The following is a 20,200-nucleotide window of genomic DNA, read 5'->3' as shown; positions in this document are numbered from 1 at the left end:
GTGAGAGAGAGGAAGTGGTAGGAAAGAAGGGTGGTAGGTATTTTTCAGTTGGAAGTTGGTCGTTTTCTTTTCAATTTTTTAATTTAATGCGTCTGTTTTTTTCACGGCGTTCATTAGAATCATATTCTTCTTTTCTTCTTTTCTTCCTTTTTTTTTTTTTTTATCTTCTTAAATTTGGACATATACGGCAATTCATGGTCGTGCTATTTCTTTTTTTTTTTATTACTATTATTTTTATTTTTGTGCAAACAAGACCATAAACTATACAAGCCAATTAAAGGCCGCCACCTGGATATTGGCATTTTATGAGTTTGAAAGTCAAAGTCAAAAGGATTTTGTACTAAAGTAATAAAATTCTTTAAACTGATTAATACAATCGGTCATCGGCCCTAGCAAAACCAAAGAGGGAAAAAGGAAAAACAGGAGCTTCTACAGCCAGAGGTTCGGTTTATTGTTGGGCCTCTAGCCACTAAATTTTATCTACAAGTTAGTCATCAAATATTAAAGTTTGGGATGGGGTTCGTAACACTCGTAGAGGAGAACGGTTACCAGATTAAATCTAAGGTGGGGGAAAGGGTCGTCGTTGATCTTGAGGCGTTTTTGGACACATTGGTCTTCATTTCGACCTACCCTAAGAAAGATTTGGTCTTAGAGATTAATTGAGTCATCTTGTGATGCACACGTCATCTTTTATCATTATTGCATGCGTGTGTTTACCAACCACCATTCTTTTCTACCTTTTTGTTTTGTTGGTGTTGAATGGCCTCGCTCTTCTTAGTGTTTTGATGTTCTTGCTTGTAAATTTTTTTCATTTTTGTTTGCAATAACAGTGGTTTTTACCCTGATTAACTTAGTTCTTATTTTGTTTGTTTAGTACTTGGTTGTTTGTTTCATCCACATGATATATATATATATATATATATATATATATATATTGCAGTTTTTGTCTAGTCTTCATGCTATGAATTTCTCATGAAATTGAATTTTTTCCATCGATTGTATATAATTTGTTTAAGAGCCATATGTGTGGTCGAATTTTAGTGTACCTTTTTGGATGATTTTCGTTTGTGAAGTCTAGTACACACTATCTTCTCTTGAGATTTATTCGAGTTTTAATGACAGAACCAGTTATATGTTAGTGTCGTGTTTCCTATGGTAGAGAATATGTGTATGCATTGGTGTTTGTAATGCCTTTTCATGCTTTAAAATATATAATCCATTTCAAAAAAAAAAAAAAACAAAGTTAAATTATGATTGGCTTAAATTATAATTGGCTTAGACAAAAGGTCAGTACGTGGATATTGGCTTCTTTGGGAAACAACCGATAAAAGAGTTATAAAAGAAAGCAGTTGCCCCCTGATAGACACACGATGCTATCATTTGAATGGTGGTGTGTGATCCCATATGCTGCAATCAACATGGCCAGAAAACGACATCGCCACCACTATAGAATCCTCACCACCGTGTAGGTCGAAACTTGAAGGATCTCGACTACAGGACGTCAAGCACATCAAGAATAACACTCTAAATCAATAGCCTCCATTGTTCATCACCCTTTCGATCTACACTGAGACTTCTCAACACACTCTATCACCGTCACTAGGCGCACATAACCAAACATGTATGGGGACTAAATTTTAGTGTCGGGAGCCCCATGACACGCCAGAAGGCGACCTTAGAATTCTGACCTGACTAATCGTCTCTTTTTAGACCTCTCAACCTCTCTCTCTTATTTCTCTCTAGGGTCGACACACTTTTTTGATTCTGTTTTTTCAATCACTGTTACGTCATATTATTTTAGCAATTACTATAGTCACTACAAGTTAATAATGTGCATACTCTAACGGTCGTCAGTAATTATTAACGTAAAGTGAGTAAAACAAAATAATCAAGACCAATGTTATTTGTGAATTACAATTAACCGTATATTCTTATATGGCCTATATATGGTGACGATCACCTAATCATATTTGACCGTTTTCCACAATTGTTTTTTGTAATACATAAGTTTCCAACATTTTAGTAATGATAACTATGTGACTTATGAGTCATCAATATCTTTACTCCATTTAATAGTAACAACAACCGTCTACATATTAATTCTTAAAAAAGAAAGAAAAAAGTAAACAAGGGTCTATATTGAGGTCATAATCTATAATTAATCCCCAACCCAAAAAGGGGAAAACAAAAACACTAACCTTAATCTCCGAAGTTGTCTAATTATATTAGTCAAAATCGAGATCTTTATTTTGCTGATTATATCTAGCGAAGAGAAATGAATGAGACATTTACAATAACCTCATGTCAATTGGTCATTAAACCCCGAAAATGATTGGCGGGGAGGCAAAATTACATTGCGTGGGACATTTAGTCTTTTATAAGTTTAGAGGTGAGAGTTGCCCCGTCAATTTTGGGTTCGGTCAAGTGGTTGGCAGCTTCTAAGGACTGAGGTTAGACCTTGACGTTATACCTATTAGTTATCCATCAATGATAATAAATGAGAGAGTTTAAATAAATAATATAATAGTAATTAAGTTTTGAATAAAATCATCTTGCTAAATTGATGTGCCAAAGTCAATTTTTTTTTTTTTTTTTTTATATTTAAAAGGGGAAAGATTACTTTAAAATACAATTATTCTTATGTCAAATTTGACAAATGCTACACATAGTAAAAAATTTAGCACCAATCTAACAAATGCATATGGACTATGACCAGGATTTCTTTTTCATGACCTTATTGTTCTTGTTGTGATTTTGTGAATTTTGTGGATTTTTATATTTTTTTGTATACTTTTGTGATAGGTGATTTCTAAGTTTGTGTGTGAAGAAGCTTGAGGTAGTAGGGTTTGACATGGTCGATAATGATGGTTTCATTATCAACCCTTGAATGCATAGTGTCATAGTAAATACGGTCGTGTCACATAGATTATTTGATATTTTAAATATAGTGTATGATATAACATGATACTCCCTGCAAATACTTTTCTCTCATAGCATAAGTCAATCGGGTAAATACATTATTCACGAATGAAGGGTAAATAACATATTTTAAAGACCGTTCTTAAGTAAATAACATATTTTTGAGATCATTGAAATAAATATGTATCTATTTACTTGATGAGAATACAATATTTACGTTGAGTATTTGCTATTAAATATGATATTTATGATGGATAAATAAATATTTATTAGTAAATATATTTTTTATTTTAAACATTTCAAAAATATGTTATTTACTTAAAAATTGGTTTAAAAAATTATGCTTCTTAACCATTTTTGTATGTGATATTTTAGGTTGTAGACATTTATGACACTTATTTTGAGCTGAAAAAAATAGAGAATTTATCCTTAAAAATATATGAGTCTGAACTTTTATTATTTATTTTTAATAATTTTTTTTATTGATGTAATTATTTAACTAAAAAATTATAAATTAAGAATGAAAAGTAAAAATTCTTACCCATAAATTTTAAAAAATATTTTATCATGATTACCTTCACGGGTTCAACTCAAGGGGACACAAAGCCCACCGAAATAGCCATCTTAGTTGAGAAGCCCAAAGCCCAAAACCAAAAATGCTTCGAATACGAAGCTCTCTCATATTCTCTCACTGGAGTTCGAGAAGTTGGAAAAAGAAACGACACAAATATACAACCTAACAACACAATGAGGCAGATTCCGCATTTTTGAAAGAAAAAAAAAAAAAAAAAAAAAAAACATGGGAACCGAAGAAGAAGAAGAAGAAATAGTGTGCTTAGACGAATCTTTCTTCATCAACGACAAGTAATGTTCTCTCTATCTCTCTCTCTCTCTTTTAATTTATTTTAGAGGGTTTGAATGCAAGAACAATGAAGAGAATGTTATTTTCGTCATACTTTTTCAGTTACCAGCTGACCAAATTCACATTCGGGTCTGAAGTTATTGAGCTTCTATGTCTCCAATCTGCTTCTAGTAAGCTTCTTTCTTTCATCTGGTCAATGCCCATTTTATCTTATTGCCAATAGAGTTTGCTTGAGAGCTATGTTATTTATTTATTTATTTATGCCTCCGTCCAATTTTTGTCACTATTGTTGCGTATAAGTTTATGTTTTTAATGGATATGTAGAAGAAATCTTTTTTTTTTTTAATGTACTATGATAATCTAGGAGTGTTTCGCCAATCTGTTCCAGAGTCAAATTATTCTTCTAAATATTTGGTAATGGTGAATTAAGGACAAGTTTTAAGTATCAAAATTCAATAGAAGAACTTCCTGAAGTTGAAAGGAACCATCGTTAAGAAATGCTTAGGCCCCAGATAGAGGAAAAGCTAATTCTTAAATGTCTACTGAAATGAGTTTTCGTTTATGTGATGATGGGTATGAAACATCAGTATTGTTATGCCCACTGGGATTATAGATTGGAAGGAGAATGCTTAATATAAATGGGAATTAAATTTTGGATGATTTTTTCATGCAAAGATCCTATAAAAATTCAATCTTGATATGGATAAATCGTCAGAAATGAAATAGTTATTGGCTTCACGTCGGCATTTGAGCACAAAAATGGCGGGGTTTGTTGGGGTCTTGACCTTCTGATTTCCTTCCAAAGGCTGAAGAAGTGATTAGAGTTTTTGATCCTTTTGGGAGTGTCAGGGTAGATTTCCGCACTTAACCTTCTGTTTATACTGTCTTGCACATTTGTAATTTTTAGTGAACCATCCGCTGAATGATTTGTTTGAAAATAAGAAGATACATAAAAGAATTCATGTCAGAAGGAACTCCTTGTAATTTGTCTTGCTGTCATACATTTTCTAACATGGGAATTGCCACCTTTTACACAGCTGATTTTGATCTCACTGGGCAATTGGTATGGCCTGGAGCTATGCTTTTGAATGATTACCTGTCGAAGAATGCAGATCTGCTAAAAGGGTGCTCTGTCATTGAGTTAGGTTCTGGTGTTGGTAAGTGCCACAGCTAGAGAAACTTTCTTTTACCACAACCACTTCATCGAAAATTGCAACTGCTTATTTAGTGGTTTCTGGAGGAAATTTGATTCTTGTACTACGTTTGTATATTCTGTAACTGTAGTTTCATTTTCCGCGACTTGTTAACAAAATATAGTCAAGCATTGACTATGATTCAAAACTGCCATATATGTTCTGTGTTGAACAAATATTCATAGGAAAGACTGGGCTGTAGCTTAGCCTTAAAGATTTTCTTTCCATTGTAGGGTCGAGCTAGAACATGTAGGACATATTATAGTTGCGCTGCAGTAGAAAAAATAAAATCAATGATTGTTTTGAAGAATATCTTTAGGTTTAGGCAGTTGCAGATGGTAGAACTAGTAAATATGTTCTTCATGTCAACGTATTTTCTAGGAGTATGTATCTTACAATAAATGGATATTTAAAAGGAAAAAAAAATTGACCGCAACCCCCCCCCCCCCCCCCCCCCCTCCTCTCTCTATTTTTTTTTTCTTTTTCTGAATGCTTATTCCTCTTTACTTTTTATATTTTCTTCTTTCTTCTCTTAGCTTTTGTCCCTGAATGTTTGACCCCACTTCCGCAGCTTTGTTTTTGTCTTTTCATATGCAGGTATTACTGGAATACTTTGTAGCAGATTTTGCCGTCAAGTTGTACTAACAGACCATAACGAAGAAGTGCTCAAGGCAAGGTCATAAAATTCTTATTCATTGCAGATACATCTGATACATTCTCTCTGGCATTCATGTATTCTGACTGTACATATTCTGTCTCAGATACTGAAGAAAAATGTGGAGCTGCACTCATCTTCTGAGAATTATAATTGTTGTGCTGGTGAGCATGAGACAAATTTATATAGAGGAACATGCATGCTATAGTTAGTTTAGTCCTGTTTTTCACCTTATAAACTTCTCTTTTGCAGGATTAGCAGTAGAAAAACTAGAATGGGGACATTCTGAGGAGATTTGCCGTATTTTAGAAAATTACTCGGGAGGATTTGATCTTATTCTCGGAGCTGATATCTATATCCATAAAATTTCACTTCCTTTTTTTTTTTTTTTTTTTTTTTTTTTCCTGCTATCATTTTGTAGCTGCAAATACACAACACATCCACACCCACACACACACAAAACGACTACTTAATACCGGGTGCACAAGTACATGCGCCAAGAGATTGATTGGACTAGTCTAGTAATATGTTCAAATGGAAAATAAAACGTGCGACTAGAAAATTCCAACTAACCTCTACCTTAGCCTTATTATTTGCAAAATGACAATGAAATTGTTAGTTTTGTATAAATACAGGATGCAGGATTTTTTTGGTCTGAAATATAGGATGTAGGATCAGTAAGTTTTAGTACTGTTGTCCTCTGAATGCATTTTCACTAAGGTCTCTAAAAGTAAATTTTGAGGAAGAATTACTTTTCTTGTATCTTTTAGGAGTAATACAACACATATATATACATAGGCCTCCTCAATAGAAACGGGAAACTAGCCTACAGAAAAGGAAACTAGAAACTAACATCCCTAAAATATTAGGGAAATATAATAAGTCAATTATTCCAAATATGGAATAATTGATATTGGGTAATAACCGAATATTCCTACACTCCCCCTCAAGCTGGAATGTAAATATTTGTCATTCCTAGCTTGTTCACTAGGTCTTCAAAATTCGGTTTGTGGAGACTTTTTGTCAAGATATCAGCAGTCTGTTCCTTGGTTGGGATGTACGTCATGCAGAAGCTCCCATTGTCAATTTTCTCTCTGATGAAATGACGGTCCACCTCTACATGTTTCGTTCGATCGTGATGAACTGGATTGTGGGCAATACTGACAGCTGCCTTATTGTCACATTAGAGCTTTATGGGAGAACTAATAGAGATCTTTAGTTCTTCCAGTAGTCTTTTAAGCCAAGTTCCCTCACATATATCATGTGCTAATGACCGAAACTCTGCCTCCGCACTGCTCCTTGCTACCACGGGTTGCTTTTTGCTTCTCCATGTCACTAAGTTCCCCCAAACATAAGTACAATACCTTGATGTCGACTTTCTGTCCACTGAAGAACCTGCCCAGTCAGCATCAGTATAGACTTCCACAGCCTTGTGATCTCCCTTTCTGAAGAACAATCCCTTTCCAGGAGTTTTTTTCAAATATCTCAGGATCCTAAAGACTGCCTTGAGGTGTCTTTCTTTGGGTGAGTGCATAAATCGACTAACAACACTCACAGGAAAGGCTATATCCGAACGGGTATGTGACAGGTAGATAAGCTTGCCTACTAGTCGTTGATACTGCTCTTGATCAATCTCCTTCTCGCCTTCGAGTCCAAGTTTGGCATTAGGCTCCATAGGTGTCTCGGCTGGCTTGCAGCCCAACATGCCTGTATCTTGAAGAAGGTCAAGAACATACTTCCTCTGAGAAACAACAATTCCAGAACTGTTCCTGGCAACTTCCATGCCCAAGAAATACTTGAGAGCACCTAGATCCTTTAACTCAAATTTGCTAGCAAGATACCTTTTTAATGATTCCAACTCGGGTTGATCATCTCCAGTAACAATTATATCATCTACATATACTATAAGGATTGCTCTTTTATCATCCTTAGAGTGTTTGTAGAAGATAGTGTGGTCGGATTGTGCTTGTGTAAAACCCCGTTCCTTCACAGCTTGAGTGAACTTCTCGAACCACTCCCTCGGAGACTACTTCAAGCCATACAGTGATTTTTTCAGTTTACACACTAGTTTTCCTTTCTTCTCAAACCCTAGAGGCGGATCCATATACACTTCTTCATGCAAATCTCCATTTAGAAAAGCATTCTTTACATCTAGCTGCTGAAGTGGCCAATCAAGATTTGTAGCCAGAGATAAGAGTACCCTTACGGAGTTGAGTTTGGCTACGGAGGCAAACGTTTCCTTGTAGTCTATACCATATGCTTGAGTAAAGCCTTTGGCAACCAGCCTTGCTTTGTATCGGTTGACACTACAATCTGCATTAAACTTGACTGTAAATACCGACTTGCATCCCACAGTTTTTTTCTTGCTAGGCAACTCCACAATCTCCCATGTACCATTTTTTTTCAAGGCTCCCATTTCTTCCTGAACTGCTAATCTCCACTTTGGATCTGCAAGAGCCTCCTTAATATCTCTTGGTATCTTAACATTTGTTAGAGCCGTAGTGAAGGCTGAAAAATTTGGAGACAATTTCTCATATGAGATAAATTTTGAAATTGGATGCTGTGTGCATGATCTTGTACCTTTCCTGAGAGCAATAGGCTGATACAGATCTGAAGTGTTGCTCAAGTCTATATCAACAGGACTACTAGTGGACTCGGAACCAAGAAGAGGAACCGGTTCAGACGTCTGACCTTGCTAGGCATCAGGCTTGCTACTACCTTGAGAACGATTCCTGCGTGAATAAACAAGCAACTGGGGTTGTGTGGAGTTTTGAGAGTTATCTCCCCCTGTTTCCAATTGTGGCATAATAGGCTCAGTAGGTATAATAGGCTCGGTAGGCTCGGGTAGACTAGGTAAAGTAGGTGGTGGCAAAGGCATAGGTGTTTGCGGATCAAATTCTTCCCAAGATCCATCTTCTTCTAGAGTCTCCCCCTGAAGATGGGACATAGGAAAATATGGTTGAGTTTCATGAAAGGTAACATCCATTGACACATACACTCGACGAAGGGTAGGTGAGTAGCATTTATACCCACGCTGTGTGGAAGAGTACCCAATGAAAACACACTTGGTTGCTTTTGGGTCAAGTTTTGAATTTTGAGAGTGAATATGAACAAATGCTGTGCAACTGAAGATTCTAAGGGGAACTGAGGAAAAAAAACGAAACATTGGGTAGGTTTGTAGAAGAACAGACATAGGGGTTTGGAATTGGAGAATCTTTGACGGCATACGATTTATAAGATGAGAGGCTGTTAAGATGGCTTCTCCCCAGAGATATTTTGGAACATGCATTGTGAACATTAGGGCTCTAGCAACTTCAAGTAGATGACGATTTTTCCTTTCTGCTACACCATTTTGTTGTGGTGTATCAGTGCAGGAACTCTGATGAATAATACCATTAGTTGCTAGATAATCACTTAAGATGGATTTATAATACTCTGTTCCATTGTCGGTTCTCAAGACTTTAATTGAGGTTTGGAATTGATTTTTTATCATGGAGTGAAAGTTTTGGAAGATTCTTGAGACCTCAGTTTTTTCTTTAAAGAGATAGACCCAACATACTTTGGTATGATCATCGATAAACGTAATGAACCATCTAGTTCCCGTGACATTTTTTATATGGGAGGGCCCCCAAAGATCACTATGAATTAAGGTGAATGGATGTGACTCTATGTATGGTTTGGCTGGATGTGAGGTACGTGTGTGTTTGGCCAATTGACAAGTATCACAATGAAAGGAACTGGGATTTTATTAATGAATAAGTTGGGAAACAAACGTTTGAGATAATGAAAATTGGGGTGGCCTAACCTACGATGCCACATCATTACATCATTATTGGAAGCAGAAGAAATATTCTCAGCTATTGTAGCTTGTTTATCCACGGTTTCATCATTCTTAAAGTAGTAGAGTCCGCCATTCTCCTCAGCAATGCCAATCATCTTCTCCGATCCCTGCTCCTGTATTTGACAAGAAGTAACAGAAAAATTAGCAGTACAATTAAGGTTTTGAGTGAGCTTGCTAATAGACCACCAGATTGCATGCTAAGTTTGGAACATGGAGTACAGAATGAAGTACAAGTTGTCGGATAAGCCGATAGATCCTTTTCCAGCAACAGAAGAGAAGGTTCCATCTGCTATTTTTACTCTTGAGCTCCCATGGCATGGAGTATAGAAGTAAAAAAGAGATTGGTTACCTGTCATGTGATCGGAAGCGCCAGAATCAAATATCCAAGGAATTTGATTTTCTACATGAAGAGCAGTACCTTGATGAGCAAAACTGCTTGTTGCTGTGCTAGGATTAGTCATGGTTTGCTGACTCAAAAGCTTGAACAATTGTTCGAATTGATTCTTGTTTAAGAAGACTCCAGTTGACTCACTGTTACTGTTGTTGGTGTCCTCTGATTTTTCTTCTGTAGCAGCCTGAAATCCCTTGCTTTGAGGCTGTTTCCTTGGCTTTGCATCGGCAAGTCTTCCATGGAGGTCCCAACAGCGTTCTCGGGTATGGCCAAGTTTGTTACAGTGAGAGCATCGTGGGCGCTGATTCGACTTTTGGTCACCATATGGTCTGTTAGGCGTACCTTTCGTGGAAAAGGCTGTGTTCTCAGCAGGTTTTTCTCCTATAGAGACCACAGATGAGTCCTTTTTTTCCCCAAGCATCACTTGGCGTCTGCTCTCTTCACGACATACCTCTGCAAAAGCTTCACCAATGGAAGGTAGTGGTCTCCGGCCTAGAATTCGTCCTCGTACCTCATCAAGTTCTTTGTTTAGCCCAGCCAGAAAATCATACAACCGTTCCTTTTCTAAATGTCTTTTAAACTTTACGTTGCCTTCAAGATCACCCCAGTCTGCTTCATAGTGCATATCCAATTCTTGCCATAGGGTTTGCAACATATTGTAATATTCGGTGATATCCAAACTTCCTTGCCGAATATCCTTGAGTTTATTCTTTATCTCAAAAACATGCGAGGCATTTTCGAGATCCGAATAATTCTCTTTGACAGCATCCCATATGGCCTTAGCAGTGCGAAGAAATAAATATGTGCGGCTGATATGTGGCTCTATTGAGTTAATCAGCCACGCCATAACAATGGAATTATTGAGTTCCCAATTTCCATAGGTCGGATCCGTCACATCGGGATGCCGAACCTCACCTGTGATATACCCAATTTTTCCTCTCCCTCAGATCACCATCAAGACCGATTGGGACCACTGGAGGAAATTCTTGCCGTTCAACTTGTGATTCGTGATTTGCAGTGACGATCCTTCTCCAAAGGACTGCGCAACCACGGACGATGTGACTGGGTCGGATGTGGTAGATGACAACACATCCTTAACACTCCCCCTCACGTGTAGGCTGGACAATGGGCAATTGTGTGGGTAAATTAATTAGAAAGCCCAACACGTGAATATTTAAGCCCGAGATATATTAAAGACCCAACACATGACAATTTTAAATGGGGATAAAGAGTGCAATTACGGGGGTTTGAACTCAGGACCTCCCGCTCTGATACCATAAAAGTAAATTTTGAGGAAGAATTACTTTTCTTGTATCTTTTAGGAGTAATACAACACACATATATATACATAGGCCTCCTCAATAGAAACGGGAAACTAGCCTACAGAAAAGGAAACTAGAAACTAACATCCCTAAAAATCTGCTATACATCAAGATTCTATTAACTACCTAAAATATTAGGGAAATATAATAAGTCAATTATTCCAAATATGGAATAATTGATATTGGGTAATAACCGAATATTCCTACAGTCTCTTTATAATATTTAGCACTGCTGTTATACACGTTGATGCTAATACCTAATTCCCATTTTGGCATGATCTAAGTAACCAACTTGTAGTTCGACAACCTTTCTTGGTTAGCATGACAAGATTTCTTTACAATGTCATCGATCAGTCACTATTATATTTCTTAAGTAGCAAAGCAAACATGTATTATAGTCCTTTCATATCTTCACATTTCATCCCTGTTTGAAAGGAGAACCTTGACAATACACAAGCTTTCAACAGTCAAGCGTTCCTTTGCTGTTTGACACAGTGGAAAAACTCCTCCGAGTCAGAGGGCGAGGTCAATGCAAATTCATACTAGCCTATGTATCCCGTGCTAAAATGTAAGATTGAATTTTTATTTTCTCCCAACTTCTAAAACAAGGATTGGAGTTTGGATTGTTATAGTTATATTCTACTTATGCAGTGCCCTTTATGTTGTGATTCCCGTGTTCAGTGCGATTCTCTTTTAAGTCCAATGTTTTAACCGATTGCTGAAATTACGCTGCTTCTGATAAAATTGAAGGAAAATTTAAACAAAGTCTATGGCTGTCTTATTCAAACTTTGTCCACAACCTTTCTGTGAAAAATAGATGGAGAAATGGAGAAATTTGGAGATTTCGCCTATTTGATATCTCATCATTTGAGTTTTGGGCACAAAAGGAGAGAGTAACGTATAGCTTCTTGTGAGAGAGACATTCTCATAATAATAGTTCATTATTTTTGAGGAGGGCTTCCTACTTGACTTTTGCTCCCATCTGCAGATATTTTGTTTCTTTTTATATTTTCTTATAATTTATTTAATACCAAATAGCTAACAACAAAAATCACCTAAATATTGTTCAAACTAGCATTTCATTACTTTTTTCTTTCTTCCAATTGTTGTCCTTCTAGTTCTATGAACTGATTGACCTTATAGTCTTTTACATTGGTCAAATTTATTTCATATTGTTCTTGGTAAATTAGAATAACTCATTAGGCACTAGTAAAAATGATAAGCGTTAAACATATATTGAACTAATGAAAGCAAAAGTGCATAAAAAATAAAGGACTAGCGTGCAAAAACTGAAGAATAGTAAACAAGACCAGCTAACTGGAATTAGATAGAAATTTAAACAATAGGACCAAGTAACTGGATCAACTTGGAGGTAGAATGAAAGGACCTGATAACTGAATTAATTAGGAAATAAAATAACAGGGCCAGATAATTGGATTAATCAACTAGAGTATATGAAAATAAAACATGGACTAGATAACTAGATTATAAATAAAGTAAGTGACAGAAAATAAATTGCATAAGATGTAAAATAATGAAATAAAATAAAAAGATTAGAGCTAAATAACACAAGCAAATATTAAACTATGGATGACTTTATTAGAAAAAATTATATTTTAAGTGTACATCTAATTCCACAAAGAGAGCTCAAAATTTTAAGGTTCATAGCTCAATAGCTCTTAGATTAAGTTCTTGATCTTGTTTGATTGCTATAGGGACTTTTTTTTAGTTGTTTAGGACAAGTTTTCTTAAAAAATTCAGAAACCCTGAATTTTTTTTAGTTGTTTAGGACTTTTTTTAGTCGTTCGTTTGATTGCTCTTAGATTAAGTTCTTGATCTCGTCTGATAGGGTCTTGAAAAATTATGTTTTCTGCAGCTACCAATACTTTAAAACCCTCCTCTGGCTGCCCTCTTAGAGACAACATTTTAGTTATCTGATTCTTAAACTAATGTTAGTCATAAAACATGTTTTTAACCCCAAAACACATATATAAACCATTATACTTCCAATATTTGTGAAATTGAACATCCCTGTTATGAGCAGGTGATTTTCACTGTGATTTTCTTCCAGTTATCAGTTTTCTTCTTTCTGACATATTTTCATTTATTTTTCTTCCTCAATAGCATGGATTCAATGGTGGTTAATGATGCTAAGCTGCACGGGTTGCAGATAAACGATGTTGTTGGGACTCGGCGTATCGTTGGTAATCTGGAAGGAGTCATCTTTGAGGTGACCCTTTAGAGCAAATGTTTGAGCCAGTACATGATGGATTTGGCTGCCATAGTTTTGACTTGGTGTTTATTCGGATGAGAGAATAGAAATGTCCAATTTTACGTGTTTCTGTTGAATTTGATGGTCTCGTTGCAGTTTTGTCTCTCTATTGTGGCTTGAAAGGAATAAGAATTTTTGTGTGTGCATTTCATTAAAATAGGTCATTGTAGGGTGAGATTTCGCTGTTTTATTGTCATAATTTCTAGTTTAATGAGAAAGAACAATTTTATTTATTCATTTGTTACCATTATCATATTTTTAACATCTAGGTTGAACGGGCTATACTGAACTCAATTTGACACAAAGTCTTATTTCTTTTTTTTTCCTTTTTTATTTAAATTTTACTTTTTTACGCTTGTGCTCCTTGAGTTGTATTAAAAAAAGTTGTGGGGATTTAGTTCGTTCATGTCCTTTCATTCAACCACCAGATTACTGTTCAGTGTTCTAGTGTGCAATTCAATTAATTTGAGATCAATAAAAAAATGCAATTAATTCAAGAACATTTGTAACTTTTCCATGAACTCTAGTTTGGAATGAGATTAATTATCCAATCCTGGTATATCAAATAATGTATAATTAATGATATTACCTGAAGTTTTTTTTTTTCTTTGCTGATCAAATAACCTGACATTTGATAGACTCAACATTAAAACATGTAGGTTTCGTTCACTTTGCAGATTTGAGTTTTCGATTCGACTTGAAATGTGACATTTTATGAGAGCTTTTCACTGTAGCAGAAAAAGTTAGTTGTAACATTTTCTGAGAGTTTTTTACTGTAGAAATTTAAAACTGAAAACTCGAATCGGTGAAATCAACGAGGCTGTAAAAAGTAAAAATTGGATTAAAAAGCATTGTGATTGTTTGAAATGACGTAGTTTGAGTTTTTTTAATTCGTTGATTCGAGTTTTTAATTCGTTGATTTGAGTTTTTAATTTGAGATTAAATGTGACTTTATGTGAGTTTTAATATGACTTTATGTTGGTTAAATGAATGATGACTAATTTATTAGACACAATTTAAGACTTAAAAATTGGATAGATCTTCCATCTCAACGATAATTGTAATAAAAGTCATCTTTTACAAATTAGTTGTAGTTATATTAGCAGCTTTTTTAAAATTAAAAAATGTCAGCTTTTGTTCAAACAAATTTTAAAATTCCAAAAATGTCCTATCATCTTCTTCATCCTCCACCTTCCGTCTTCCCTGCAAGTCTGCCCCATCCCGGCAACCTCTCGTCGTCCACCCCTTCCCGGCGGCACCAAACTTGAAACAAACAGCAAACAAGCCACATAGAGAAAGAGAGACGAGAAAAGGCTCGTCGCCTTTGTTGCTCGGTCTGCCAAGGAGAGAGAGACGGATAAACCGCCGTCTACACAATCTTCGCGGTGGCTGTCTTTTCAGTCAGGTCGTTGTCTATGCAATCTGCTCGAGGAGAGAGAGAGAGAGAGAGAGAGGGACGTGGGAAGAAGAGAGAGAGGGGAGAGAGAGAGGGGACAGTGGGAAGAGAGAGAAACGCGGAGAAGATGAAAGATAGATACATACATTATTGGGGTATTTTTGGTATTTTGATGTATGTGAAAATGCCTAATGCATCTTTTCTGCTATTTACTAAACCTTTTCCCCAATTCTGCTATTAATTATAATCCCTCCACAAAAATATGCTATTTCGCTCTTTTGTCCCTAATCTCAATCGTAGTGTTTTAGCCCATCGCCTTTATCTAAGAAAAAGCATTTTGGACTAAATTCTCGGCAATTCAACAAACTTCATTGTTGATTTTTTAGATGAAAAATTATATTGTCTTTCTTAAAAGGTAGGGTTGTGTATGGTTTAAGTAGTCAAACCGCCTTGTCCGTAGTCTTTAGATCGTCAATTCGGTTTTGCATTGACACTGTTGCAAAAAGTTTAAAATCAGAACTAGAACATTAATGAGTTCTATCTTAAGGTTTAGAGGACGTTTGGTATGCAGAAATCAGTAGGAATTATATTCTCAAAAAAGTGATAGAGGGTAATATAATTCTTAAGAATAATACATTACTATATTTAGTTCTATACATGAATCTTTTTCAAATTCCTAAAAATATTACATTACTGTGTTTAGTTGTTCGCATGGAAGAATATCTATAATAATAATAATAATATTATTATTATTATTAATAAATATAATAATAATAATAAAACTAATAATAATAATAAAACTAATAATAATAATAAAACTAATAATAATAATAAAACTAATAATAATAATAAAACTAATAATAATAATAAAACTAATAATAATAATAAAACTAATAATAATAATAAAACTAATAATAATAATAAAACTAATAATAATAATAAAACTAATAATAATAATAAAACTAATAATAATAATAAAACTAATAATAATAATAAAACTAATAATAATAATAATAATAAGATTCTCATGATTTTGAGATTCCTGAGAATTTGAATAACACCATGTTGGGTGGTATTCAAATTACCTCAAAAATGAGGGAAAGTGAATCCCATGGTAATCACTTTCCTGAAAATCTAAAAATTATAATTCTTATACCAAACATGGTAATATTGCAGATTCTCATTCCCATCCTTAAGATTACTACATACCAAATGCCCCCTAGAGTTTAATCCTCTATTTTTAATAAGAAAGAATTTTGGGCCCGTTTGACATTAGTTTTAGAAGTTGTTTTTAGTTTTTTTTTTTTTAAAAGCTACTACAAGTTAGAATATTTAGGCCTTGTTCACTTCACCGATTCGAGTTTAAAATTTGAGTTTTGCTACAGTAAAAATTTCTCAGAAACAGTCATATCTAACTTTTTTGCTATTGTAAAAAGCTCTTATATAAAATCACATCTCAACTCGAATTACAAACTCGAATCAGCGAAGTGAACAGGCCCTTAGTAAATCATATTTTTATCTAATAGCTTTTAAAAACTATATAATTTAGAAAACAGTTAGGGTTATTTTTGTATAGCATGCTTCTGCTGCTAATGTCTAAATTTATTAAAATAACCTTCATAATAAAACCTAATTTTTTATCTACTCATTTTATTTTGTCCATACAAAATTTAAAAAACAAACATTCTTTCGATATTTATTTAAAAATTTAAAATCTTTAATAAGTTAGTGCTGAATTTTACTCAAATATTTTTTATAATTATCAAAATATTTTAAAACAACAACAATAAATAAGAAATTTGGTGATTTATTTTCAGAAATATTTTAAATAATAAATTAAAATAATGTATATTTTTATAGTATTTTTGTGTAAAAATATTATGAATATTGAACTTAGAAATATAAATAAAATTAACTAAAAATTTGTGTAATAAAGTATGTATATTTTAATTATTATACATCTTCATTGTATCTTTATACATAATTTATCAAACACTAAAATTTTTAATTTTAGTATTCACAACAATTTAAAAAAAAAATTACTAAACACTTGTATACTTCTAGTTACAACAACTTTTGACTAATGGTACAACAAGAACAAAAACTTTCAACAATACAATAATGCCAAACTTGTCCTTTTTCTTTTTTGAAAACATAACTTGAGAATGAAGTTGAAAGATAAATATTTCTTTTTTGTAAAATATTTTAGGAACAATAAGTTAGATAGTACCAATTATAATATAAAATTAAGGAAACTATTTAATTATTAATTTTTGCTATTTACACGACAAAATAAGATTTTTGTTATATGACTAACTTTCTCTCCCTTCTTTTTATCAAGGTAAAAAGAACTTTCATCAACCAAACCAAAGTAAAAAAATCCCTGAAAAAGGGAAGGGAGAGCGAAAAGGCCAAAGCCCAGACAGACAGAGCGCAGAATTACCCATCTAGTCAGGATCAATTCAAATGTTTTCTGAGACCTAGAGAGAGAAAGTTCACTTTTAGAGAGAGAGAGAGAGAGAGAGAAGAAGCTCCCTCCCAATAAAACCCGCTTCCTGTCCGGCTCTGAAGATGCAGAGAAGTGCTTCAAAAGCGAAGTTCACTTCCAACCCTGCTCTGGGGTTTTGCTATTTTGCCTTTGGAATTGGAGGTACGTTTTCTCTTTCTCTGTTAAACACTTTGTTCATAGCTCGCAATCACTCTCAAGCTTCTCCAAACGATTTCCATAGAATCATCAATCAGATTGAGAATCTCAAAGCTGATTACACAAAACCCAACGCAGAAAATCTCCAAAATGCTTTGAATTTGTTTGAGGAAATGCTCCATATGCGTCCTCTGCCTTCTGTTGTTCGTTTCACTCAGTTGTTGGGCCAAATTGTCAAATTGAAACATTATTCGACCGTCGTTTCTTTGTACAAGAAAATGGGTACTCTAGGAATCATGCCTACTGATTATACTCTAAGCATTGTGATTAATTGTTTCTGTCATTTAAACCAGATGGCATTTAGTTTATCTGTATTGGGAAAATTCATTAAATCTGGTTATCAACCCGACACTGTGACCATGAGTACTTTAATGAACGGGTTTTTGCTTGAGGGAAAGGTCGATGAAGCAGCCGAATGCTTTCACAAAATAGTGGAGGGAGGGTGTAAGCCTGATATAATTACTTACAGCACATTACTGAATGGTTTTCGTAAAACGGGCAACACCAATGCAGCCGTTCAGTTGCTAAGGAAGATGGAAACAGAAAGGAACTGCAAGGCTAATGTAGTTGCATATAGTACGGTTATTGACTGCCTTTGCAAGGGCGGGCTAGTTGCTGATGCCTTGAACCTTTTCTCAGAAATGATCATTAAAGGTGTTGCTCCAAATGTCGTTACTTACACGTCCTTAATTCATGGAGCGTGCAAGTTAGGCGATAGAAATGAAGCTATGAGATTATTAGATGAAATGATTGGTCGAGAAATCACTCCCAATGTTCGAACTTTCAGTGTCTTGGTGGATATGCTTTGCAAAAAGGGGAAGGTTGCGGATGCACAAGTTGTGTGGGAGATTATGATACAGAGAGGCGTTAAACCTGATGTGGTAACCTATACCTCGCTTATGGACGGTTATTGTTTGCAAGGAGAAGTAGATGAGGCAAGAAAATTATTTGATATGATGATTGACAAGGGTTGTGAAGCTAATCTACATTGTTATAATATTTTAAGCAACGGATATTGCAAGAATAAGAGGATTGGTGAGGCTCGGAGATTGCTCGAAGAAATGACATCTAAGGGCATTATTCCGGATGTTGTTACGTACAGCTCTATTATCGGTGGCTTTTGTAAAGTAGGGAGAACTCAAACTGCTCGAGAGCTACTTTGCAAGATGGAAGATTGTGGGCAGCTAGCAAATATTCAAACATATGCTATTTTACTCGACGGGTTATGCAAAAATGGAGAACTTGAAGAGGCAATGGCATTATTTCAAGATATGAAAGAGAAGAAGTTACCGCTTGATATCGTTATCTACACTATCCTGATTGGAGGAATGTGTAAAGCTGGAAATATGGTAGCTGCAAAGGATCTCTTTTCCCAATTATTATCAATAGGCCTACAACCTAATGTTAGAACATATAGCGTAATGATCAATGGACTTCTTGACAGAGGCCTTATTGATGAAGCTACAAACTTGCACAGCAAAATGGAAGAGAATGGATGCCCTCCAAACAGTTGTACTTATAATTTAATGATCCGAGGATTTGTTACGAATTGTGAGATTTCAAAAGCATTGCAACTTACTAATGAAATGCGGGAAAGAGGTTTCTGTGCAGATGATTCAACTGTAAAGTTGTTAGATGAGTTGGTGTCTAACGGTAAACTAGATTCTTCTTTGCAGTCATTGGTACAAAACGTTGAGAAAACAAAAATTGTGGAATCTTTGGTAAAAATTCTGTGCAACTCAAGCAAAGAGGTAGATGATGGTTGTGGAGCATCAATGGTTGGAGAGGGGACTTGTTGTGCGCGACTCTGAAACTGATTGAGTGGCAGGGATCTAGAGTAAAGGCAAATATTTCACTTTAGCCGGTCAAGATCAAATCTTAACATGTATATCTGTTTGTTTTAAGGATGTATTTGTTATTGTATGAAATGATGATAGAAAGTGTAGGTTAATCATAATATCTGTACATATGTATTTAAAAAATCACTGACATTTCGTGCTAGGAGCAATGTGTTCTTGTTCCTTTAATGTGGTGCATTTTTGTTTTACTAGTCAATTTTTATAACTTAAACCTGTAATTGACAGAGATGTCTTTAGTTGAACTGTTCATTTATTACTCAATTGCAAAATGTTGAATGCGTGAGTCAACCTTTTGGTTATATTGTGATGTGTATGTGGCATAATCGATATTTGATCGAGTGCTATAATGGGATCATAGTATTTTGCATACAAGTTCAACCAGCAATGTATCAGCTATCTGCTGGCATCTTTGTTTCATAACTTTATGAGGGATTTTTTCTCGTTAACTTGGGCAATAACCGAGGACTTGAAGAGGCAACGACATTATTTCAAGGTATGGAAGAAAAGAAGTTACCGCTCAATATCATGATCTATTATAACTAATTGGGGGTTATGTAATATGTAAAGCTTGAGATTTGACATTTTCTCTTTTGTGGCTTATGGTCCAACGGCATGTATTCTCATGTGAGGATTTCTAATATTTAACGATCAATGGATTTCGTAGATGAAGACATAAATTTTTGTACAGAAATGATTTATCCAGATTGTTGCGTACTTATAGTTTAATGGTCTGAGATTTTGTCCTTAACCACGACATAGCAAGGGCCATGCACCTTACTAATGAGA

At 34.8% G+C, this 20,200-nt stretch overlaps 2 protein-coding genes across 2 annotated transcripts; both read left to right on the top strand.

Moving 5' to 3' along the window:
- Window positions 1-3,627: 3,627 nt before the first annotated feature.
- LOC21396717 (protein N-lysine methyltransferase METTL21A) lies at window positions 3,628-13,751 on the top strand. The gene is made up of 8 exons (XM_024174688.1): window positions 3,628-3,783; window positions 3,884-3,951; window positions 4,819-4,938; window positions 5,572-5,645; window positions 5,736-5,793; window positions 5,882-5,983; window positions 11,640-11,751; window positions 13,308-13,751. The coding sequence occupies exons 1-8, from the start codon at window positions 3,719-3,721 to the stop codon at window positions 13,423-13,425; spliced, it is 717 nt and encodes a 238-aa protein (XP_024030456.1). The 5' UTR covers window positions 3,628-3,718; the 3' UTR covers window positions 13,426-13,751.
- A 3,556-nt stretch (window positions 13,752-17,307) lies between these two features.
- On the top strand, window positions 17,308-19,547 carry LOC112094244 (putative pentatricopeptide repeat-containing protein At1g12700, mitochondrial). Its single transcript, XM_024174660.1, has one exon. It carries the CDS (start codon window positions 17,423-17,425, stop codon window positions 19,364-19,366), a length of 1,944 nt encoding a protein of 647 aa, XP_024030428.1. The 5' UTR covers window positions 17,308-17,422; the 3' UTR covers window positions 19,367-19,547.
- The last annotated feature ends 653 nt before the right edge of the window (window positions 19,548-20,200 follow it).

This window comes from Morus notabilis, unplaced genomic scaffold (assembly GCF_000414095.1).
Source record: "Morus notabilis unplaced genomic scaffold, ASM41409v2 Scaffold281, whole genome shotgun sequence".
Lineage (NCBI taxonomy): Eukaryota > Viridiplantae > Streptophyta > Magnoliopsida > Rosales > Moraceae > Morus > Morus notabilis.
The sequence above is the reverse complement of the archived record's forward strand: the minus strand, read 5'-3'. Positions and strand labels throughout refer to the sequence as shown.

Bases quoted from the DNA above. Each gene is read 5' to 3' on its own strand.
- LOC112094244 (XM_024174660.1), top strand. From the start codon at position 17,423: ATGCAGAGAAGTGCTTCAAAAGCGAAGTTCACTTCCAACCCTGCTCTG.
- LOC21396717 (XM_024174688.1), top strand. From the start codon at position 3,719: ATGGGAACCGAAGAAGAAGAAGAAGAAATAGTGTGCTTAGACGAATCT. The intron at 4,939-5,571 runs GTAAGTGCCACA...TTTCATATGCAG, and splicing joins TGAGTTAGGTTCTGGTGTTG to GTATTACTGGAATACTTTGT. The intron at 11,752-13,307 runs GTAAGATTGAAT...CTTCCTCAATAG, and splicing joins TATGTATCCCGTGCTAAAAT to CATGGATTCAATGGTGGTTA.